The sequence below is a fragment of the Leucoraja erinacea genome, chromosome 8 (assembly GCF_028641065.1).
Source record: "Leucoraja erinacea ecotype New England chromosome 8, Leri_hhj_1, whole genome shotgun sequence".
NCBI lineage: Eukaryota > Metazoa > Chordata > Chondrichthyes > Rajiformes > Rajidae > Leucoraja > Leucoraja erinaceus.
In genome coordinates this window covers 28551137-28576418 of record NC_073384.1, presented here as the reverse complement: position 1 = coordinate 28576418, position 25282 = coordinate 28551137, and the positions used below count along the sequence as shown (strand labels likewise).

At 44.6% G+C, this 25282-nt stretch overlaps 1 protein-coding gene across 1 annotated transcript in view; it reads right to left on the bottom strand.

Annotated features, from left to right (window-relative positions):
* adss2 (adenylosuccinate synthase 2) overlaps nt 1-9669 on the bottom strand; it is a 69688-nt gene extending 60019 nt beyond the window's left edge. The window contains exon 1 of the mRNA XM_055639298.1: nt 9346-9669. Within this exon, the coding sequence (XP_055495273.1) occupies nt 9346-9561 (216 nt within the window). The 5' untranslated portion in view covers nt 9562-9669. The remainder of the gene's footprint in view (nt 1-9345) is intronic.
* Nucleotides 9670-25282: the final 15613 nt, after the last annotated feature.

The window sequence follows — 25282 nt, the reverse complement described above, 5'->3', positions numbered from 1 at the left end:
GGAGTGAAGATGACCTTTGGATTAGAGTACTTGGCCTCTCCAGCAAAAGTAGCAAGAAGGAACATTAGTACGAATCAATAGTGATTTACATAATCCAGTCATCAAAATGCAGACATTATGGGAAATTATAATTTATCGAAATAAAAGCAGGTAAGTGCATTCTCACACTTCTAGTCTTAAAATAAAACCAAAACTAGATTAAGGCGATTTTTTGTAGACAAGTTATCTGGGGAAAGGGGTTTTTCCACTGATCTAAGCAATAGCTGATCATAGACTTAAGTGCCTGTCCCACGACCGAATCCGCGAGTCCAGAAGAGTGCCTTCGAACTTCAAGCTCGAGGGCACTCACCTGGAAAGCCTCGAACTGGATCGACCAGCCACGTTGAAACCGCGAGCTGCATCTATAGACCACGCACACACACACACACAAACACATCGCGAAGGTGGGGGCCATGGAGAGCGGAGTAGCGCTGCCTGCACGATGAAGATAAATGGCTGCCACAGAGTATGATAAGTCCTTTAGAGAGAGCGGGGGGAGCGGGAGTGAAGGAGGGGGGAGGGGGAGGGAAGGAGAGAGGAGGGGGAGGGAGAAGGGGGAGGGAGAAGGAGTAGAGACAGTTTAAAGAAGTATAATAAAGTTAGCGGGCATTTTACCTACTGGTGGGTCTTCTAGGTCGTGAAACCCCAATGAGCCCATCAAAATGGCCGGTCAGCGAAGGAGATTGCCTACGGCTGCCTTCGACTACCTGTAAGTAAATAGCGACCCCACTCCACTGCCCTTCGACCTCCTTTGACTACCTACGACTAGCATCACAACCAGCTACGACTAGACCTGCGACTAAAAAAAAATGATCGATTTTATCAAATGGCGACCTATTTTTAGTCGAGGCCGGTTTTAATCATGATGAAAAAAAAGCAGCAACCTAGATGAAGACTCGGCCACGCGGAAACCATTTTCGACCGTTAGGGAGAGTGACCAAAACTTCCTGTGACCTCGTGGTGACCTTGCAGCGATCATGGGTGGCGGGCAAGGGCACCAGAGGTTGCTGTGGAGGGCTCCTAAGTGGGACAGGCCCTTTAGCGTAGAAAAAATATTTCAATTTTACAAAATCAAATACCAATGCCGAAATTGCCAATCTTCTGAAGAGTGATGAGTGGATTGAATATGCTTCCACTGTCCATCAATTGACCACAGTGGACGAGGAGCAATTTGATACAATTTCAAATACTCTGCCATTAACTTGGCAATGTATTTAAACTCTGCCTTTAAAAGACAATATTTTAATCCAGCACCAGACTCTCTCTTATGGCTCTTATGGTTGTGTTATGCTGTTATCATGCAACTCAGAGTACTCATCCCATGTATTTTAATAATTTTGTGCTGTAGGCTGGTATTTACTGTGCTGTAGGCTAGCATTGGGATGTATGCAAGACCACAAGAAATTGCAGAGTTGTAGACATAGCCCAGACCATCTCGCAAACAAACTTCCCTTCCATTGACTCCATCTGCATTTCCGCTGCCGGCATAATCAAGGATCAGTCTCACCGAGGTCACTCCTTCTTCTCCCCCGTCCCATCATGTAAGAGGTACAGAAGTTTGAAAACATATACCTCCAGATACAGGGACAGTTTCTACCCATCTGTTATTAGGCAACTAAATGGTGCTCTCATCAACTAAAGTGCAGTCCTGACACCCATCTGCCCGATTGGAGACCTTTGAACTATTTTAATCAAATTTTATCTTGCCCTAAATGTTGTATCCTTTATCTAGCACTGTGGACGTCTTGATTGTATTCATGTATAGTCTTTCCTTTGACTGGATAGCACACAAACAACACCTTTTCATTGTACCTCGGTACATGTGAACATTATAAACTAAACTAAAGTGGCATTTCAATTTGCAATATAGATTCAATCCCAGATGAGTGTCAGTATATTATGAAGTTCAAAAGAATAAATAACAAATTGCATGCTATTTTTAAATGCAAGGTTATGGGAAACAACAGGAAAGTGGGACTGAACAAAAAACAAAGCGCTGGAGGAACTCAGCAGGCCAGGCAGCATCTGACTGAAGAAGGGTTCCGAACTGAAAATACGCCTGTCCATTACTCTCCACGGATGCTACCTAACCTGCTCAATTCCTTTGCACTATTTTTTGCTCACACATTTTTTCCAACATCTGCAGTATCATGTCTCCAACTGGGATTGATTATTGACTGCTCTTTCAAGAGCCAGCTATATACCTCAACATTTGATTTGATAAAATCAGTAGGGGTACGCCATCTTGTCCTGACACGTGCAGCTCTTGTACATACCAAGATGATATTTTCTTCTTTTTTTTTTAAATAGATGAGGAAGTGTTGCCTTTCCCTAGAAACTGAACAATGTAAATAGGCAACTCCACAGCCCCAGCAGTCACATCTACTGCTGAATTGCTTCATGCAGCAGTTCTACGAAGCCAAATATAACCAACACAAGATAAAATATAGTGACAAGTGACTTGATCTGCCACCTGTTCCCTCAGCCAGAGAAGTTCACACCAAGGTTATCTAGAATGAGGCAGAAGATAATTGACTCCACGTTCAGTAGCCAGTTTAGAGCAGATGAGTGCCAAACCCTTATCCCTTATTAGATGATAACTTGAATTGATAATTTGTATTGCAGAGTTTGGTAGTTCTATTCTCAGCCTAAAACATACAGCATTGGGTGCTGGTTAAAAAAAGACACAGAGTGCTGGCATAACTCCCGTGAGTCAGGCAGCATCTCTGGAGAACATGGATAGGCGACATTTCAGGTCGGGACCAGCATCTACAGTTCCTTGTCTCTAACATTGGTTGCTGATCAACAGTTGCTGAGTGACAGCAGAAATTAAACTTCAGAATAGCTGTTGTTTGTTTTGTTGACAGTTTTGACTAGTTGCTATGGATCAAATTAAGCATAACATTAGACCCCTATGTTTTACTTCTTTCACCCGCTACTTTAAAGTAACATTACCAGGCTGATTTATTTTGTATTTAGAGTGCATTGTCTGCGATTTTGAGAAAAGAAATCAATCTCTTCAGAAAATCTTTTGCAGCGCTTCTCAATGACAACAAAATAAGAACTTTCTGAAGGATAATTTGCAGTACAGATTAATTCCAAAATAGCACCTCACACAGCTCAGTTCAAGATCCATTCCAACTTGGAAAAAAGGCAACCCTAAAATCCATACCAGCTCCATCTATTATCTTCATCCAATTCACCAAATGAAGTCACACACAAGATCAGAACATTAATTCTTAGTGCTCTGTGACATATTAATAATTAAAAAATATTAATTGATAGTTATTCAAATTTTCACAGGCTACAGGTTATGGAGTTTAGCCAGATAAGTGCCAGTACATCATGATGTTGAATAATTAATAAATGTGCGAAATCATACACTATTTTTAAATGCAGTGGCATTGCCTCAATGCCTCAAAAGCCTTGTAGCAGTCTGACAAGTCCATGTTATTTCTCATCACAGATGTAATCCTTACACAATTCTTACATTCTTAAGCCAAGTTTACAGCTGATCAAAAAATATTCCGATTGCTGACAAGGTACCTGCAATGAGTGATACACCTTTTGGTGTGGTAAAACCGTTATCTATATTACTAAAAGTCTGATCTTGACAATTTCCTGTTGTTTTGTATATTGAGTTTAGAAAACACGCTGCCACTTACGGCTGTGATTTTTGGCCATCTTACTCAGAGTCCCCCTGCGCTGCGCAAGACAAGAGGATTTTTCCCATCGATGAAAAATAAAAAAGTTATTGGTGTTTACAAAATGTTGAGATTCTCTCTCCTGATGCCATGCCCCCTTCCGGAGGGACTTTAAACCCGAAAATGTTGAGTGCCTCAGTCAGTCGCTGCAAGAATGGGGAGCGAGAGGGTCACGTCTCTCAGTCTAGCTGTGAATCCAATCCAATTTTATTTGTTAAGCACTTTAAGACAACCAATGTTTACCATAGTGCTGTACAGAAGAATAAACAAGACATCATAAACAGACAACATAACAGAACATAACAGCTCACATAAAGCACAAAAATTACATATGAAATCCAACAATAAATTAAAAGACATAAAACATGAGTAAAAAATAATAACCACGCAATAAAGCAATCAAAAAAGAAATTAAATCAAGTAAATAAAGTCGACATCTTACTGTGTATCAAAGGCCATGGAGAAGAGATGGGTTTTTAGAAGTGATTTAAAAACAGACAGAGAAGAGGCCTGTTTAATGTGGAGAGGCAGATCGTTCCATAATTTGGGTGCCGACACTGAATAACACTGAACACATGTCTACTAAACTGTGAGTGGTTTTACTGACCTGTCAGTGCCCTTAATGTGGTTTGAAAATATAGTTTGTAAACCAATGTTGCCATTGGTTTGGAAATGCTAAAGCTGTGTTGCCTAATTAAAGTTGCCTTGCCTAATTAAAGTTGCCTTGCCTTCCATATAATTAAAAATCTAATCACTTCCTGTTTGCGCTGTGTATTGATTTTAGAAAAAACGCCACCACGTACGGCTGTGATCTTTGGCAATCTTACTCAGAGTCCCCCTCTGTTCATCAGGTGCCGAGGATTTTTCCCATCGATGAAAAATAAAAGAGTTGTTAGTGTTTAAAAAATGTTGAGATTCTCTCTCCTGACAATCACACCATGAAGGCCACGTCCCACATGGTCTAGTCTCCTTTAAATTTTACCCCTCACACCTTAAAGCTATTCCTATTTGATTTTTCCATTATAGGAAAATAGATCCTGACTATCTATCCAATCTATGCCTCTCACAATTTTATATATAGCGATCAGGCTACCCCATTCTCCTCCAAATGCTGGTGTCCTTCTACCGCTGCTCCATCGAGAGTGTGCTGGCGTACTGTATAACCACATAGTATGCCAGCTGCTCTGCAGCGGACAGGAGAGCCCTTCAAAGGGTCATCAACACCGCACAAAAAAATCACTGGCTGCCCACTGCCCTCCCTGAAGGACATCTTCAGCTCTCGCTGCCTTGGCAGGGCAGCCAACATCCTGAAGGACCCTTCCCACCCTGGACACAATCTGTTCCACCTGCTGCCCTCTGGCAGACGGTACAGGTCTTTCAAAATTCGCACAAACAGACTCAGAGACAGCTTCTACCCCATAGCTATACGTGAAATTAACAATGCAAAATAAGAAATAACACTCACATTCAACTGAATGGTTCTATCTCAACTGCTATTGTTATTTATCTGTATTTTTTTTTTTTAATATGTATATATTTTTACCTTTTCTTATATATTTAAAATTGCTCTTGTGAATCGCACTGTGGGATTGACTTTTAAATTTTGTTGTACCATGTGCAATGACAATAAAGAGATTCATTCATTAATTCATTCAAATGGGAGCAAATCCTAAGCCTGAGTATCGTCTCCAATAGCTTCCCTACCACTGACATGCGGTTGATGAGCATATAATTCCCTGGATTCTATCTACTTTTCTTCTTAAATAAAGGAACAATAGCTACTCCAGACTTTGCCCGTGGTTAACAAAGATACAAATATCCTTGTCAAGGCTCCCACAATCGCCTCTCTCGTCTCACTCAATAACCTGCCATTTAACCACATTAATGCTCTTCAAGACCCCTAACAACTCCTCCTCCCTAATCTCAAAGTGCCCTTGCAAATTAATGTTCTCCATGCTTATCACACTCTCCTCCATTTCCTTTTCCTTGGTGAAAACAGGCACAAAGTTCTTGTTTAATACCTCTCTTACATCAGACTCCAAGCACAAATTCCCTTTTTGATCATGTGATAGGAGCAAAATTAGGCTACTTGGCCCATCAACTCCACACCACCATTCAATCGTGGCTAATCTATATCACCCGCCTAACTCCATTCTCCTGCCTTCTCCCCATAGCCCTTGACACCCGTAAATAAATAATTTATCTATCCCTGCCTTAAAAATATCCATTAACATGGCCCCCAGTCTTCTGTGGCAAAGAATTCCACAGAATCGCCACCCTCCGACTAAAGAAATTCATCATCATCTTCTTCCTAAAGGAATCCCTTTTAATTCTGAGACTATGATCTCTGGTCCTAGACTCTCCCATTAGTGGAAACACCCTCTCCACGTCCATTGTATCCAAGCCTTTCACTATTCGGTAAGTTTCAATGAAAGTTTCAGCCCTCATCTAAACTTCAGCAAGTGCAGGCTCAGTGCCGTCAAACGCTGATCATATGTTAACAATAGACAATAGGTGCAGGAGTAGGCCATTTGGCCCTTCGAGCCAGCACCGCCATTCAATGTGATCATGGCTGATCATCCACAATCAGTACCCAGTTCCTGCCTTCTCCCTATATCCCCTGACTCCGCTATTTTTAAGAGCCCTATCTAGCTCTCTTGAAAGCATCCTGAGAACCTGCCTCCACCGCCCTCTGAGGCAAAGAATTCCACACTCACCACTCTCTGTGAGAAAAAGTGTTTCCTCGTCTCCGTTCTAACTGGCTTACTCCTTATTGTTAAACTGTGGCCCCTGGTTCTGAACTCCCCCAACATCGGGAACATGTTTCCTGCCTCTAGTGTGTCTAAGTCCTTAGCAATCTTATATGTTTCAATGAGAATCCCTCTCATCCTTCTAAACTCCAGAGTGTACAAGCCCAGCTGCTCCATTCTCTCAGCATACGACAGTCCCGCCATCCCGGGAATTAGCCTTGTAAACCTACGCTGCACTCTCTCAATAGCAAGAATGTCCTTCCTCAAATTAGGGACCAAAACTGCACACAATACTCCAGGTGTGGTACAACTGCAGAAGGACCTCTTTGCTCCTATATTCGATTCCTCTTGTTATAAAGGCCAACGTGCCATTCGCTTTTTTCACTGCCTGCTATACCTGCATGCTTACTTTCATAGACTGATGTACAAGGACCCCCAGATCCCGTTGTACTACCCCAACTTGAGGCCATTAGATAGTAACCCACGCAATCCTGGAATCATTCTTGTAAACCTCGCCTGTACCCTCTCCAGAGTCAGCACATCCTTCCTCAGATATGGTGCCCAAAATACCACAAATGCGGCCGAACCAGCAGCTTATAGAGCCTCAGGATTACATCCCTGTTTTTGTTTTCTAGACCTCTTGAAATTGATCATTGAGCGGTCCTACTTTCTCCCAGGTTACCCTCGTTTTAAACAAAGGCATAAAAAGCTTTGTGAATTTCTTTAATCCGACTCGCCAAAGCCATTTTGTGGTCCCTGCTGGCCATTCTAATTGCCCGCGAGTTATTTCCTTCTTTCTTTATATTCGTCAAATGACCCGTCTGATTTCATCCTCTTAAATCTTGCATGAGCTCCCTTTTTATAGTCTTTTTGGCTTTGATGGCATAGCAAAGGGACCCATTTCTGTGCAGTATGACTGTTTTTGACACAAGCATGGCCAAATAGCCTCTCGGTACAAATGTCAATATCTTGCATGGTTAAATGTCAATTTTTGTTTCATACTGTTATTTACACTCTTTGTAGTAACGTTACAATCCCCGCGATCAGTGGCGTTCTAGATCTGCCCACTGCCTGTGCGTGCAACTAGAGAGGCTGGGGGGGGGGGGGGGGGTGGGGTGAGGGAGTAAAATGCACGTTTTTCATTGGTTGTCAGGGAGGGATTTCCTCGTACGACAAGCTTATGATGTAGAGGAAATCTCGTTCTGTCATCCCGTTCACGTTTTATTTTCAAAACGTTGCTGGTCTATTGGATCGCTGGATTTGAAATTCGGGCTCAACTTCAACACCTTCCAAATCACGGAATCAAGTTCAGGACAAAATAAAAGGTATGTAGGACGTTTATTTAACATCTTATCTAGTGTTTGGTGTAATTTCATTTTAATCTGATGATGTGAAATAAGTTATTTTGGCCCCGATATCTGTATGTACCATGGAAGTGTTTAGTCAGATATTAGTATGAAAATATTGATCATGGATAGACAATTACACAAAATACAGATAATTTAGATGTTCTTATGACATGGTTGTGCAAAAAATAATGATTTTGATTATCTTGAGCGTGGATGTTGGACACATGTCTGTGTAAACGGCCCTTGCCCTCGATCACAGCTTTTATGTTAAGTTAATGGAAAAACAATCGGGAATAAGATGCTAATTTCCGAGTATGAATATGACCATAACCTTATTAATACTGAAGATATGAAAGTAAATTGGTTATCAAATTAAAGTTTTTTTAATGTTTTATCTGATAGGATAAAATGACAGGCTTAATTTTTAACATCTCAAATTTTTGCGACAACCCTACTCTTTGGGATCCACTGCAACATTAAATAACTATATAAATGCATAGTTTTGAGCCAGGCAATTGTTTTTCCATACAGTCCTGGTAACAGTTTACATTTGGAAGGAAGGAAGGAAGAAGGGGGGGGGGAGGGGAGAAGGGGGTAGGGAGAGAAATAGATAATGGGGTAATAAAATACCATTTCCTTTAACATATGCAGCTTCCATAGAAAACAAATAGTAACGGGTTTTTTTTAAACGGAGGCTCTCTTCTCTTTTATGTAATGTTACTACTGCGTCTTGGAAAGTGTGAGAGTAGTGTTAAAGGCAAAAAGGAAGTGGGTCTGTTACTCAGACTAGCAACCAGAAAGTGACGTGCAGCTTTCGGCAGCTTTCCCGAAATATTCGTCCCGCCAAGGACGTTATCAACCCAGATGAAGATACGCCGGCGACGTGATAATAAACATCTTACATAAATACGTCTCTAACCAACAAAAATACAGCAGCTCTTCCGCTTGAAGTAGACGCGGCAAGGGTTCATGCGCTTTGCTGAACCACGCAGTGAAAAAAGGAGCAAACAACGGTCTGAGTCTGAACCCCAAAACGGGGCAGGCTGGACCAAACAACCAAACGAAGAGGTCAGCAATGAGTGAGAAGAGGGAGGACAGGTTCAAAAAAGGAGAAATAAATAAGTGGGAGAGAAAGAGCAGGTGAGGAAAACGGGATGGAGGACAGAAAGAGATGACTGTTTTGGAAAAGTTATGGGAGGAAGAAGAGAGTGGAGGTGAGAGAGGGGGTGGAGAAACGAGTGAAGGATGGGGATGGGGGATGATGGCGAGATGGTGGGCGTGCTCCCCCCTCCAATGCGGTTTGATTCAATCCGCCATCCTGGGCTGGTCTCGCCGCAGCGGGCTTGAGGCCACAGGGACCGGAACAGGCCCGGCCTCTCCCCTTCCCCTCGGCCAAAGCCTGGGGCTCGACGGGTGGGCGGGAGAACCAGCGGCCCACGCTGAGGCCCCGCTCGCTCCCCGCCAGCCGGCCGGCCGGAGTTGGCTGCCAGCGGGCTCGCTTACCTGGCACCTGCACACTATGTCGGCATCCTGCGCCAGCAGATCCACCACCTTGCCCTTGCCTTCGTCCCCCCATTGCGCGCCCAGCACCACCGTCACTTTGTTGGGCGGCTCGGCCTTCCTCGGCATCCGCCGGAGCACGTCGCCCGGCTCCGAGCCGCAGCACAGCCCGCCATTCGGCTCCGAGTCCAAGCCGCCCCCGCTGCCGTTCTCCGTCATGATGTCCCGGTGTGCGAGTGAGCCCGTGTATCGTGCGGCCGGCGGCAGATTGACTCCTCCCTCCTGCTGCCTGCCTCCGCCCTTGGTCCACCGAGCGCCGGCCCTGACCGCGCCTCTCCTCTCCTCTCCGCCCGCCTCAGCCGCTAGTCTCGCCCACACAACCCCCTCCCTTGCTGCGCCAAACCCGCCTCGCTAGTCATATTTTTATGGGTACCAGCACACGTTGGCATTAGAGGAAACGAAATGGCAGATAAGGTAGCAAAAGAGGTAACAAAAAGAAGTAAGATTGATTTAAGTATTAACATAGGTAAAACTGAAATCAAAGACATTATTAAGCAAAGACTGAAGGAAAGATGGCAAAAGCAATGGGAGGAAGAGCGGAAAGGACGGTGGTTCTACAGAATCCAGAGGAAAGTGGGAGAAATGAGATGTGCAGGAAAAAAACAGAAAAGAGGAGACAGTAATTTCAAGAATCAGATTTGGACACACTGGTCTGAACAGTACACTTTTTATAATAGGCAAGCATAATACAGGCAGATGTGAATACTGTGGGCAAGAAGAGACAATAGAGCATGTCATTATACATTGTGAGAGGTATCAGGAAGAAAGAAGACAAATGAGTGAACGATTCAGAAAAGTAAAAGTACAATTTGATTTAATAGATATTTTACAAAAGAATTCATATGTGCTATCAAATCCTATTGCTTTTTCTCAGGGTAACCAATTTGTTCGGAAAGATATAGGTTATTAGTATATAAGTAATAATGTTATTTGATCCACACTCCATACCAGTTGGTTGCGGTAATGCACTAAAAATTGTTTGCCAACCGCCAAAAAAACTACATAGAAGAAGAAGAACCCGCCTCGCTAACCCCTTGAGATCTTGCCATGAGTAACACGTCCCGCCGCTCCCCACGGGTCCGTCTGGCCTTTTCTCTGAGACATCACCGTGCCTAGACACCCGCAATGCTTCCCGAATTCCCCCTCCTATCTAAAGCTGCTCTTGTTGCGATCTTCTGCGAGTCTCGTCCTTCTGTATTTTGCTGTGTGAAGTTTCCTTCGCGTCCTGGGATCTTATTTTGTCAAATCTGCCTCCCCAGCGTGAAAGACTCCTTCATGCTTCCCTGGGATCGTGTCCAATGTGTTATGGGGTGATATTTCTTCTTCTTCTATATAGTGTTTTTTAGCGGTTGGCAAACAACTTTTTTGGTGCATTACCGCCACCAACTGGCATGGAGTGTGGATCAAACAACACCATTACATATTCTAATAACCTATATCCTTCCGAACAAATTGGTTACCCTAAGAAAAAGCATCAGGATTTGATAGCACTTATTTGAACTCCCTTGCAAAATATCTACCAAATCAAATTGTACTCCTTCTTTTCTGAACTGCTCACTCATCCGTTCTCTCTCCTCATACCTCTCACAATGTACAATGACATGCTCTATCGTTTCCTCTTGCCCACAGTATTCACATCTGCCTGTATTATGCTTGCCCATTACAAAAAGTGTACTGTTCAGACCAGTGTGTCCAAATCTAATTCTTGAAATCACTGTCTCCTCTTCTCTGTTCTTTCCTGCACATCTCATCTCTCCCACTTTCCTCTGGACTCTGTAGAACCACCGTCCTTTCCGCTCTTCCTCCCATTGCTTTTGCCATCTTTCCTTCAGTCTTTGCTTAATAATGTCTTTGATTTCAGTTTTACCTATGTTAAGACTTAAATCAATCTTACTTCTTTTTGTTACCTCTTTTGCTACCTTATCTACAATTTTGTTTCCTCTAATGCCAATGTGTGCTGGTACCCATACAAATATGACTGTAAGCCCCATCATTTGAATTTTGAATAGTGTTTGTTGTATTTCTATCAAAATGTCTGGTCTATTGTCTGAATGACTGTGCTGTAAACTCTTTACAATCTGAACAAATAACTGTCCTTAAAGGCCTAGTATCTTCGACCCACTGTACTACTAACAATATTGCAATCATTTCACCTGTGTATACTGAGACGTCATTATTGATCCTCTTCCCTACTTTGATGTGAAATTCTGGAACAATAAATGCTACTCCTACTTTATCTACTGAATCTTTTGATGCATCTGTATAAATTTGGACAACACTGTAGTATCTGTCAATGTATTCCTGTATGATGACTGAATTATACATATGCTGTTTATCCTTGTTTTTCTGTTCTAATATTGTAAAGTCTACTGTTGCATCTGGAAGTATCCAAGGTGGAATTGAAGGTAATGGAACCGTTGGAACCACATTTAATTGTGCTATGCTGATTTGTAATGCTCTCTGGGTCACTGTCCATCCAAAACTTTTTGTTTCCCTTCTCTCCTTTTCCCAGCATGGTTTGACAGTAACTTGTGCTGGGTGTTCTTGACTGTGGCCCTGTAGGTTAATCCAGTAATTCAATGAAAGCTGTATCCTTCTCATCTCTAGAGGCATCTCCCCCATTTCAACCTGTAATGCTGCTGTTGGAGTTGTTTTTATTGCACCTGTACATATTCTCAATGCCCGATATTGAATGTTGTCTATTTTCTTAAGAGAAGTACTTGATGCGGACCCATACACCACACAACCATAATCTAACACAGATCTAATTAACCCAGTGTATATAGCCTTCAAAGCTGTTCTATCTGCCCCCCAATCACATCCAACTAAACATCTCATTACATTAAGTATCTTCTTACATTTGTCCACTACTTTCTGAATATGAACCATCCATGTAATCCTCTCATCAAACCATAAACCTAAACATTTATAGTATTTTACTCTCTCCAATTCCTGGTTATATAATTTTAGTTTTACCTCACTACCAATTTTCTTCCTAGTAAAAAACATTATCTTTGTCTTTTCCACAGAAAATTTGAATCCCCATTTATATGACCACTCTTGTACCTTTATTATAGCCCTCTGTAGTTTCTGCACAATAAACTTCACATTTCTCCCCCTTTTCCAGATTGCCCCATCATCCGCAAACAGTGAAACTCCCATTTCATTTACAATTTCTCTTCTCAGTCCTGATGTAGGGTCTCGGCATAAAAAGTCCACGTACTTTTTATCTGTACAGACACTGCAAGACCTACTGAATTGCCTTCCCTGTTTTTATTATTTTAAGTATGTTTTGAATGTTTGTTTTAATGTCTCTTGGTATGTTTTATGTGGGGGGTGGGTGGGGGGGATCAGGGGAATCTTTTTCTAGTCACTTATCTCGACGGAGATGCGATTTTGCTCTGTGTCGAATTTCCATTCCTCCCTGCGGCCTACAACGTGGAGGAGTGCCGCCTTTCCTGGAGCTTCAAGCCGCGGGCGTGATGCGGACTTCCCATCGTGGAGCCTGGGATCTTATGTCGAGGATTGCCAATGCTGGACCCAGTGGGGCCTATGGACTTTAAAACCAGGAAGCAACGGTCTCCGGTAAGAAGCGGCCGACTCGGGAGCTCCATGCCCCGGAATGTTCCGATCCGTCCCAACACCGGAGTTTCGATCATCCTGACGAGAGGGTTTGAACAGCAGACCGTCGACAACGGCAAGTGCAGAGGGTCCACGGGTTAACATAGGAGGATAATGACTTAACTTTATTGCCTTCCATCACAGTGAGGAATGTTGATTCCACTGTGGTGGATGTTTATGTTAATCTTTATTTTATGTGCTGTGTGTATATTTGCATTTTTACTTAATATGTATGGTAACACAATTTTTCACTATACCTTAATTGGTACATGTGTCAATTAAATTGAATCTTGACAATAGACAATAGGTGCAGGAGTAGGCCATTCGGCCCTTCAAGCCAGCATCGCCATTTAATGTGATCATGGCTGCTCTCCCTCAATAGCAAGAATACCCTTCCACAAATTTGGGGACCAAAACTGCACACAATACTCTGGGTGTGGTCTCACTAGGGCTCTGTACAACTGCAGAAGGACCTATTTGCTCCTATATTCGAATCCTCTTGTTATAAAGGCCAACATGCCATTCGCTTTCTTCACTGCCTGCTGTACCTGCATGCTTATGCCCCTGTCCTAATTAGGAAACCTGAACGGAAACCTCTGGAAACTTTGCATCCCACCCAAGGTTTCCGTGCGGTTCCTGGAGGTTTTTGTCAGTCTCCCTAATGGTCGAAAGTGGTTTCTGCTTCTTCTATGTACCGTTCTGGTTTTCTAAGTGAGACAGGGGCATTACTTTCATAGACTGATGAACAAGGACCCCAGATCCCGTTGTACTTCCCCTTTTCCCAACATTTAGATAGTAATCTGCCTTCCTGTTTTTGCTACCAATCTTGAATCCTGATTACAATACAATACAATTTATTTGTCACTTGAACCTCATAGAGGCTCAAGTGAAATGTTGTTTCTGCAGTCATACATACAAGAAAAAAAAGACCCAAGACACAACACAGTTTACACAGACATCCATCACAGCGCATCTCCTCCTCGCTGTGATGGAAGGCAAAAAAACTTATCTCTCTCCTGCACTTCCCTCTCCCCCCGATGTCAGAGTCAAAGTCACAGCCCAAGTCAGAGCCCCCGGCGGGCGACAACAATTGTCTCGCGGCCATTAACGCCGCGCCGGGTGGTGCAAGGCCACGCTCCGGGTCTTGTTGTTGGAGCCCCGGGCGGGCGCTAGCAAAGTCCCGCAGCTGTTGATGTCAGGCCCCGCTCCAGGTCATCCTCGACCCCGCTACTCGGGTGGGAGAAGTAGCCGATGCGGAAGCCCCGAAAAGCGATCTCCCAGCAGGGACCCGCGGGCTCCCGGTGTTGCTGTCTACCAGACCTGCGGTTGGAGCCTCCGAATCCCCGGTGTCGGGTCGCAGCAGCGCGCCACCACCGCTCCACCCGCTCCGGACTCGGCCAGCTCCACGATGGTGAGTAGCTCCGCAGCTCCGTGACTGGAGCCCCAGGACGTTCCTGCTGGAGGCCGCTCCACAGTGCTAGGCCCCAACGACAGCGGAGACCCGACAGGGAAAGGTTGGGTTCTCCGTGCAGGGGAAAGATTTTAAAAGTTCCCCCCGCCCCCCCCCACACACACACACACACACATACCCCATCAAAAAAATAAAAACTACATTAAAACTGAACAAAACAAAACCAGACAGACTGCAGAGGCCGCTGCGACGTGAGTCGCGCCGCCCACCGACTATATCTAGACACAAAAAATAAATAAAAAATGCTGGATTATTCCAGCATTCTGCATGTTCTTCTGTTCTATATCTATTCTGTGTTGGTGAGGACCTCCAGAGGAAGCAAAGATGGATCATCCATTCAGCACTTCGGTTTCAATATGATTGCAAATCTTTCAACATCAGCTTTCACGCTCACACACTGGGTGTCACAATTATTGTGAATGGGGATGCTCTCAGAGCCTCCTCAGTTTGTTGGCTTCTTAATTTCCCACAATTAGATTGATAGGACTGCAATGTTTTGACCTAATCAGTTGATTAAGATTACTTAGCTCTGTCTATTGCATGCTGTATTTTGCTATTGAGAACAATGTTGTCCTGGTTCACAGTAAACGTCATTTATAGGTGTGCATGGTGTTGCTTCTTTAATGCCTATCTTCACACCTTGTCCTTCCTCAAATTAGGGTACCAAAACTGCACACAATACTCCAGGTGCGGTCTCACTGGGGCTCTGTACAACTGCAGAAGGACCTCTTTGCTCCTATATTTGATTCCTCTTGTTATAAAGGCCAACATGCCATTTGCTTTCTGCACTGCCTGCTGTACCTGCATGCTTACTTTCATAGACTGATGTACAAGAACCCCCAGATCCCGTTGGACTTCCCATTTTCCCAACTTGACGCCATTTAGATAGTAATCTGCCTTCCTGTTTTTGCTACCAAAGTGGATAACCTCACATTTATCCGCATTGAACTTCATCTGCCATGCATCTGCCCACTCCACCAACCTGGCCAAGTCACTCTGCATTCTCATAGCATCCTCCTCACATTTCACACTGCCACCCAACTTTGTGTCATCTGCAAATTTGCTAATGTTACTTTGAATCCCTTCATCCAAATCATTGATGTATATTGTAAATAGCTGCGGTCCCAGCAACGAGCCTTACGGTACCCCACTAGTCACTGCCTGCCATTCTGAAAGGGACCCATTAATCCCTACTCTTTGTTTCCTGTCTGCCAACCACTTCTCTATCCATGTCAGCACTCTACCACCAACACCATGTATCCTCATTTTGCCCACTAATCTCCTATGTGGGACCTTATCAAATGCTTTCTGAACGTCCAGGTACACTACATCCACCGACTCTCCCTTGTCCATTTTCCTAGTTAGATCTTCAAAAAATATCAGAAGGTTAGTCAAGCATGATTTTCCCTTCGTAAATCCATGCTGACTCGGACCGATCCTGTTACTGCTATCCAAATGTGCAGCTATCTCATCTTTTATAATTGACTCCAGCATCTTCCCCACCACCGATGTCAGGCTAACTGATCTATAATTCCCTGTTTTCTCTCTCCCGCCTTTCTTAAAAAGTGGGATAACATTAGCTACCCTCCAATCCACAGGAATTGATCCTGATTCTATAGAATATTGGAAGATTATCACCAATCCATCCAGGATTTCTAGAGCCACTTCCTTAAGTACCCTGAGATGCTGATCATCAGGCCCTGGGGATTTATCGCCTTCAATCCCATCAATCTATCCAACACCATTTCCTGCCTAATGTGGATTTTCTTCTGTGCCTCCGTTACCCCAGATCCTCTGGCACTACTACATCAGGAAGATTGTTTGTGTTCTCCTTAGTGAAGACAGATCCAAAGTACCTGTTCTACTCATCTGCCATTTCCTTGTTCCCCATAATAAATTCACCTTTTTCGGTCTTCAAGGGTCCATAACAATTTTTTTTCCTCTTCACATACCTAAAGAAGCTTTTACTATCCTGCTTTATATTCTTGGCTAGCTTACCTTCCTACCTCATCTTTTCTCCCCGTATTGTCTTTTTGTTTATCTTCTGTTGTTCTTTAAACATTACCCAATCCTCTTGCTTTCCGCTCATCTTTGCTACGTTGTACTTCTTCGCTTTAATTTTTATACTGTCCCTGACGTCCCTTGTCAGCCATGGTCGTCCCTTTCTCCCCTTGGAATCTTTCTTCATCCTAGGAATGAACTGATCCTGCACCTTCTGTATTATTCCTAGAAACACCTGCCATTTTTGTTCCACTGTCATCCCTGCTGGTGTATATTTCCAGTCTGGCCAGATCCTTCCTCATGGCCCCATAGTCCCCTTTCTTCAACTGCAATACTGATACCTCCGATCTACTCTTCTCCCTCTCCAATTGTAGATTAAACCTGACCATGTTATGGTCACTGCCTCCTAATGGCTCATTAACCTCGAGGTCCTTTATCAAATTCGGTTCATTACATAGCACTAAATCCAGAATTGCCTTCTCCCTGGTAGGCTCCAATACAAGCTGTTCTAAGAATCCATCACGAAGGCACTCTACAAAGTCCCTTTCTTGGGGTCCAGTACCAACCTGATTTTCCCAGTCTACCTGCATGTTGAAATCTCCCATAATAACCACAGCATTACTTTTACTACATGCCAATTTTAACTCCTGATTCAACTTGCGCCCTATGTCCAGGCTACTGTTTTGGGGCCTGTAGATTAGTCCCATTAGGGTATTTTTACCCTTACAATTCCTTAGTTCTATCCATACTGACTCCACATCTCCTGTTTCAATGTCTCCCCTTGCAAGGGACTGAATTTCATTCCTCACCAACAGGGCAATCCCACCCCCTCTGCCTACCTGTCTCTTTTCGATAGGAGTCCCAAACATACATTCTGTGCCCTTGCAACAGTCAATGCTTCTCACCAGTACAGAGGAGCACATGTTCATCAGGTGAGGGAGGATGGTCAGTGGTAATTAGAAAATGGTTTCCTTGTCCATGTTTAACCCAAGATTTCACCCCAAATATCGCGAGACTTCAAAGAGTAAGCAATCTATGCTGAGGTCTTCCACGGTCACTCAATCCTGTCTATGTACGACTGTCCTGATCTCTGGTAGATCTATCCTATCAATGATAGGACAGCGCATACCCAGGGATTGTGATGCAGGAGTCTGGCACATTGTCTGTAGGGTATGATGCTGAAACAGTGCCTGTTAAATGACTGTTGTTTGATGAGTGTCTTTTGTGGTCCTAATTTAGACACCAGGCTACAAATATTTGCGAGGAGTACTTTGCAAGGTCAACTAGGTTAGGATGACATGGTTCCATCTAAATTTGGTGCCAAGGTTAATGCTGAGTGCTCTGTCTGGTTTTATTCCTGGCAGCAAGGGATTGCTACTTACAAAAAAAGTCACTAATACTATGACAATTAGGTTGAAGCACAGAGATTGAAATTTCTGGAGCAGGTTATAGGGTTGCAAAAATTAATGGGATTTCAAACTAAGAATAACAATTTTAGTTAGTCAAAAATGCTGGATAAACTCAGCGGGTGAGGCAGCATCTGTGGAGCGAAGGAAATAAGCAATGTTTCGGGCCGAAACCCTTCTTCAGACTGATGTGAGGGTGGGGGGGGGGGGGGGGGGGCGGGAAGAAGAAAGGAAGAGGAGGAGCCAGTGGGCTGAGGGAGAGCTGAGAAGGGGAGGAGAAAGTAAGGACTAACTGAATTTAGAGAAGTCAATGTCCATACCGCTGGGGTGCCAAATATGAGGTACTGCTCCCCCAATTTACGATGGTCCTCGCTCTGGCCATGCAGGAGGCCGAGGACAGAAAGGTCGGATTCGGAATGGGAGGGGGAGTTGAAGTGCTGAGCCACCGGGAGATCAGGTTGGTTATTGCGAACCAAGCGGAGGTGTTTTCGACGAAGCGATCGCCAAGCCTACGCTTGGTCTCGCCGATGTAGAGCAGCTGACATCTAGAGCAGTGGATGCAATAGATGAGTTTTGAGGAGGTGCAGGTGAACCTCTGCCGCACCTGGAAAGACTGCTTGGGTCCTTGAATGGAGTCAAGGGGGGATGTAAAGCGACAAGTGTAGCATTTCTTGCGGTTGCAAGGGAAAGTGTCCGGAGAGGGGGTTGTTTGAATGGGAAGGGATGAATTGACCAATTAGTTACGGAGGGAGTGGTCTCTGTGAAAGCAGACCGGGGAGGAGATGGGAAGATGTGGCAAGTGGTGGGGTCACGTTGGAGGTGGCGAAAATGACCGAGGATTATTTGTTGTATGTGACGGCTGGTAGGGTAGAAGATGAGGACAAGGGGGACTCTGCCCTTGTTATGAGTGGGGGGATGGAGAGTGAGAGTAGAGTCACGGGGTATAGAAGAGACCCTGGTGAGAGCCTCATCTATGGTAGAAGAGGGGAACCCCCGTTCCCTGAAGAATGAGGACATTTCCGATGCCCTGGTGTGGAATACCTCATCCTGGGTGCAGATGCGGCGTAGACGGAGGAATTGGGAGTAGGGGGTGGAGTCCCTATAGGTAGCAGGGAAGGAAGAAGTGTAGTCCAGATAGCCATGGGAGTCAGTGGGTTTATAGTGGATGTCGGTCATGAGTCTATCGCCTGCGATGGAGATATTTAGGTCAAGAAATGGTAGGTAAATGTCGGAAATGATCCAGGTGTATTTGAGTGCCGGATGGAAGTTAGTGGTGAAATGGATGAAGTCAGTGAGTTGTGTGTGGGTGCAGGAGGTAGCACCAATGCAGTCGTCGATGTAGTTCGAGGATAGGGCCACGGTACGTCTCGAACAAGAATTGTTTGACGTACCCTACAAAGAGGCAGGCTTAGCTAGGGCCCATGCGCGTGCCCATAGCTACGCCTTGTATTTGGAGGAAATGGGAGGAGTCAAAGGAAAATTATTAAGGGTAAGGACCGGCTCCGCTAGGCGGAGGAGAGTATCAGTAGACGGGGATTGGTTGGTTCTCCAGTCGAGGAGGAAAAGGAGGGCTTTGAGACCCTCCTGGTGGGGGATGGAGGTGCAGAGTGATTGAACATCCATGGTGATGATGAGGGAATGGGGGCCTAGAAAATTGAAGTCCTGGAGTCAACGAAGAGCGTGTGAGGTGTCCTGAACATACGATGGAGAAATATGTGGAAATAAGTTCGGTAGAACACGAACAGGCAGAAATAATGGTCTACCAGGACAGTCAGGTTTGTGGATTTTGGGGAGAAGGTAAAATCGGGCCGTGCGGGGCTGGGGAACGATGAGGTTGGAGACTTGGGAGGGCAGGGAGCTGGAATCAGTGATGAAGTCAGTGATGAAACTAGAGATAGTGGCCTGGTGCTCGTCTGTGGGGTCATGGTCCAAGGATAAGTAGGAGGAGGTGTCTGAGAGCTGGCGTGTGGCCTCAGCCTTGTAGAGATCAGCGTGCCAGACTACCACGGCACCTCCCTTGCTGGCGGGTTTGATCACCAAGTCTGGCTTGTTACAGAGTGAGTGGAGGGCTGTACGTTCGGGGGGGGGGGGGGGGGGGGGGGGAGAGGAAGTTAGAGTGAGACGGGAGTGGAGAAGTTGAGGCGGTTCATGTCCCGCCGGCTCTCCCCACTCCCTGCCATGTGTCCAAACACCAGGACCGTGGAACTAAAATGCAACCAGAACTTGAGGAGCAGCCCCTTCAGATATTCGTACAGGGGCAGCAACCTCACACACTCCATATACATGTGGAACACGATCTCTTCCTCGCCGCAGAAAATCAGGAGGCCGGCGAGCCCATGAACCGGCCCTGTGCATCTCCCCCCCCTCCCCCCCTCTCCCCCCCTTTTCCCCTCCTCCTCTCCCCCTCTCCCCCCCCCCCCCCCCCCCCCCCTCCCCCCCCCTCCCCCCCCCCCCCCCCCCCCCCCCCCCCCCCTCTCCCCCTTGTGAAAGAGTTTGCAGTTTGCACATTAACCTCAGAAGTGGGATTGGGTGCATGTCAGACTCCACACATAAAAATTGTGGAAAGAAAAAAAATAAACCCATGGTGTAGCAAGCTGTGCTCTGAAGTCCCACATTTCTACAGAATAAATTTCAAAATCCAACAGGGCTGCAAATTGAGCTCTCAAATCCCACATAGCTTTAAACTGCCAAAAATTCCCACACTGCTCTAATTTGACGTAAAAATCCCACATGATTTCAAACTGCAAACCCATGTTGCTTGAAACAGCGGTCCAAAACCCCATAAAACTCTAAAATGTGCTCAAAATCACACAACTGCAAACTGCATACTAAAATTGCACACTACCTTACCCACACTGTGTGAAAATCCCACAGTGGCATGCAACATGTTTCAAATACCCATGCAGCATGGAACTCTGCTTCAACCTGTGGTTCCTACTGAGAATTCAACTTTAAAATCCCACACTTCTCCAGTGATTTATATGACATCCTGCTCCATTCTGTGCTCTGAAATCCTAATGCCACTACTCACCTGGACGATTCAGCATGTTGCCAATTACACTATCGAACTTCCACAGGTGTAGTATAGGAAGCATACGGGCTGGTTGCAGCACGGCTTGGTTCCGTAACTCGAATGCCCAGGAACTAAGGAGGATACAGAAAATGGTGAACATTTTCCGATCCATCATGTGCATTGATGGGGGTCTACAGGAATCAGTGCCTTGAAAAAGCAGCTTTATTCATCAAAGTCTCAGCCATGCTCATCTCATTACTGTCATTGGGGAGAAGGTACCGGTTCCCGAGAACCATAATAATAATAAATTTTATTTATGGGCGCCTTTCAAGAGTCTCAAGGACACCTTACAAAAATTTAGCAAGTAGAGGAAAAACATGTAAGCGGAATGAAATAAATAGTAGAGACATGACTAGTACACAAATTAAAGACAGAATTCAATTCAAAACACAATATGAGGCAATTCAAGCACAGATGAAAAGGGAGGGGGACGTGGGGCTAAGGATAGGCAGAGGTGAAGAGATGGGTCTTGAGGCAGGACTGGAAGATGGTGAGGGACACGGAATTGCGGATCTTCATGTTCAAGAACAGCTTGTTCCCATCAACCATTTGTTTCTTGAACCACATTGCACAATCCTTTATGGGCAGCACAGAAGCGCAGCAGTAGAGCTGCTACCTTGCAGAGCCAGAGACGTGGGTTCAATTCTGAATACAGGTGCTGTCGTACCGGTGCTCTGTACAGAATTTTGATATTCTCCCAGTGACTTCATGGGTTTTCACCAGGTGCTCCAGTTTCCCCCTACATTCCAAAGATGTGCGGATTTGTAGGTTAATTGGCTTCTGTAAATTGTCCCCAATTGGATTGAGGAGTGTGTTGTTGTTGCTGCCGTTGATCATTTTGTGGCGTTGGTGCCTGGCCTCCAGAGTCTTAAACCACATGCTGTTGAGGTGCTTCATACCCGCCTGGAGGTCCTTTCTCCACCTCCCCTGGTCCGCAGCAGCCACAGTTGTCAGTGCCAATGTTAAAATTTATCATATCACTTTTATTCAAATCTTTGTAACAAAGCTTTGGTCTTCCTCTTGGTCTCTGTGCATTGCCAACTTCCTCGTATTGCACAGCTTTGGGGATGCATCCATTTTCTATCTTGTATACATATCCAAGCCAGCAGAGATGCTTCTGCTTGAAGTTTGCAGGGATGCTAAGCATGTTGGTCAGGGAGAGGACAAACTAATTTGTCATCTTGTCCTGCCAGAAGACTCTGAGGATGCAATGAAGACAGCGGAATTGAAAATTATTCAAGTTCCGTTCTTGATGTAGGTAAGTCATTCAAGCTTCACTGCTGTACAATAACATGCTCAATGCACACGCTTTATAGACAGATATCTTTGTTTTAATTGTGAACTTCCTATGCCCGCTTGGTTAGCCTGGACATGTCGGGGTGACGCCTGTATGGTCTTGAGTAGTCGCACAAAGAGTCGTACCTTTTTCTGGTCGCTGCTGGATTTTCAATATTTTTACATTTTTCGGCAACCTGCTGCGGCTATAACGGGTGCCAGCAAGTCCCCGAAAAAATTACGTAAGTGGGACAGGCCCTTAACACTCAGAAGTGAGATGCCCCTGTAGTTGTTGCAATCGCTGTGATCTCCCTTATTCTTATACAGTGTGACAATGTTGCCGTTGCACATGTTTTGAGCGACACCACCCTCTCTCAAGTAGAGCAGGATAAGGGAGTGCAGGTACGGCAAGAGTTGACAGTTTCCATCTTTAAGGAGTTCAGCAGATATCTCATCATGTCCAGGAGCCTCCTGGCTGCCAGGTGATTAATGGGTTTATCGAATTTATGCAGGGGTGATCTCGCTCATCACTGGCACCTGAGGGAGAGCATCAAGAACTGTGGTGGAGATGTCAACCGCATTTGAAAATAGCTGAGAGCAGTGTTCGCCCAGCGTTCCACCTGCTTCCTTTCGTCAGTGATGATGATGTTGTCTGCAACAAAAAAATTAGCAATTTTGGAAATAGTTGGGCCTATTGCTCGGTTTATACCCTTGTACATGATATAAGGGTTTTCACTGTCACTTGCAGCTTGGATTTCTTTGCACAATTCACTCCAGTACCTGTTTACATAATACCTTGCTGCTCTCTGTGTGGCTGCTATTGCAAGCTTTAGGCGTGTTGGGGTTCAGTTGTACATCATGTGCGAGGCGATTTAGCTTCAATGATGGGTGAGATATCATCTAAGTAAGCCTCGAACCAGTCAGTATTATGTCTTTCTTTCTAAAGGCAAGTGATGCTGCATCATAGATGCATGTAGAGTGTCATAGAATTTATCCTTGTCTTCGGCTGGTACATATGCACTGATGATATTAATGAATCCTATTTATGTGGAGAGATGTGAGGCACTCAGATTTTACTGTAGGGATCTCCAATGACTGTAATAGTCTGTTGGAAACAGCAAAGCCTTTACCGTGTTCCCTGCGAACATCATTGCTCTTACCGTGCGAGTACAAAGTGTAGTTGGTCTCGTGCATAGATTCTGTGTCAGGTAGTCTGGCTTCTTGGATTGCAGCAATATCGATGCCGAGTCTGTGAAGCTTGTGATCAATAATAGCCATCTTCCGACAGTCAGATATGACTGGAAGTTCTCGTTGATGCCGGGACACATGGTGCTGACATTCCAGCTGCCAAGCTGGAGAGTTTTGTTGTTTCTTTCGTTTGTTTTGTGGGCACCTAGTGACATCTGCTTGTCAGGAAGGAAACTTCCCTAATCCCCATGCACCCATAGATGAAGGCAAATGTTAACGGGTCAGTACCTTATTTACTGGGGGCTGCCCAGCTTGAGGTGGGCAGTAACGGACCAGGAGGATGCGATGAGCTTTCCATCCATTGGAGGTAGCCCATACTCTACGCCAATTGAGGTAGACCTATAACCTCTAACTGCTATCTCTTGTGAAGTTTTTTCCTTCACTGTGATCAGCAAGGATGAAGTGTCTTCTCCATTTTGTTTGGCCGCAGGTCTGGGCAAATAATTGGGAATACAGACTTGCCCAACATCCTCGCAACCTAATAGACTGATTCCAGAGGAACAGCAAGGCCGCTACTTTTGTCATAGGCTTTGGAGAAACTTAATAAAGTATATAAAATTAAGAGGGGTATAGATAAGGTAGACATGCTGGGTTGTTTTTTTTTGTAATTGCCTCACATTTTCTGTAAACTTTCCTCCTCTGATCATGAAACAATGCCTCTAGTATTTGACATTCCACCCTGTCCGACCCTTTTTTCCCCAGGGAAATTCCTCTGTATACAATCTCCAATTGCAGTTATTGAACTACATCTGTTCCAAAACTTGACAGAGAGGAACATCAAGCATAAATTGACATCCTCATCTCGCAATAGGAGAAGGAGACATACCAATTAGACATCAGATGCAGTGGATTTGTGACAATCTTCATGAAAGAAAGCAAACCCACATTCAATAATTACAGATGGGTCTTGCTGTTCTCTGACATGGAGTGAGTCGCAGTGAAGATTCTGTCCATTTAGAGGCATAGTGGACATAATCATCACTCCGCAACAGCTTCAAAAGAAATATAATAGTGGCATCAACCATCAGTAAACCTTTGACTCAATTGACAGGAAATGTGAAACATCTCCCTCAGCTTTGGTTGTCTTCAAACCTTTGTCACCTTACAGGCTCAGCGACAATTGGGAAGACAAATGGTATGTGGGCCTTTAAAGCAAGAAAATTTGAGTGAAATAGTTAACATATCTTGCTACATTTATAGAGCAGAATACAATACAGATTGCATCTCTAGTACCATTTACAATGTTAGTGTTGAATGAGGGCCAGAGAGTCAAAATAAGGGATGGACTATTTGGGACGGAGGAGAAATTTATTTGCACAAAGAGTTGAGTAACTTAAGAATTCTCTGCACAGATGGACTCCAACATTGGTTGTATTCAAAACAAAAAACAATAGATTTCTAGATATTAAAGGTGCAAGGATATACTGTATAACAATACGACATAAAAAGGATGATAAGCTAGAAGATCAGCCAAATAATGCTTTGGGGGCCGAGTGGTCCTGTCCTTTACCATTTTTTAAAATATACTTCTGATCTTGTTCACATCCTACAGTATAATTCATCTCCTACGACCCCAAGGACCATCTACCTTCTGACATTCCAAAGCACAAGGTGGGAGCATGATGGAATAGTGTCACTTTTCTGAATAAGTGCAACTATAAAAAAGCACTTTATAGGTTCAACATATCTTGGACAAAGCAGATTGCCTGACTGATACTCCATCCACCACTTTAACCATCCAATCCCTCCACCACTGGCGCAAGGTGACTATAGCATCTATCATCT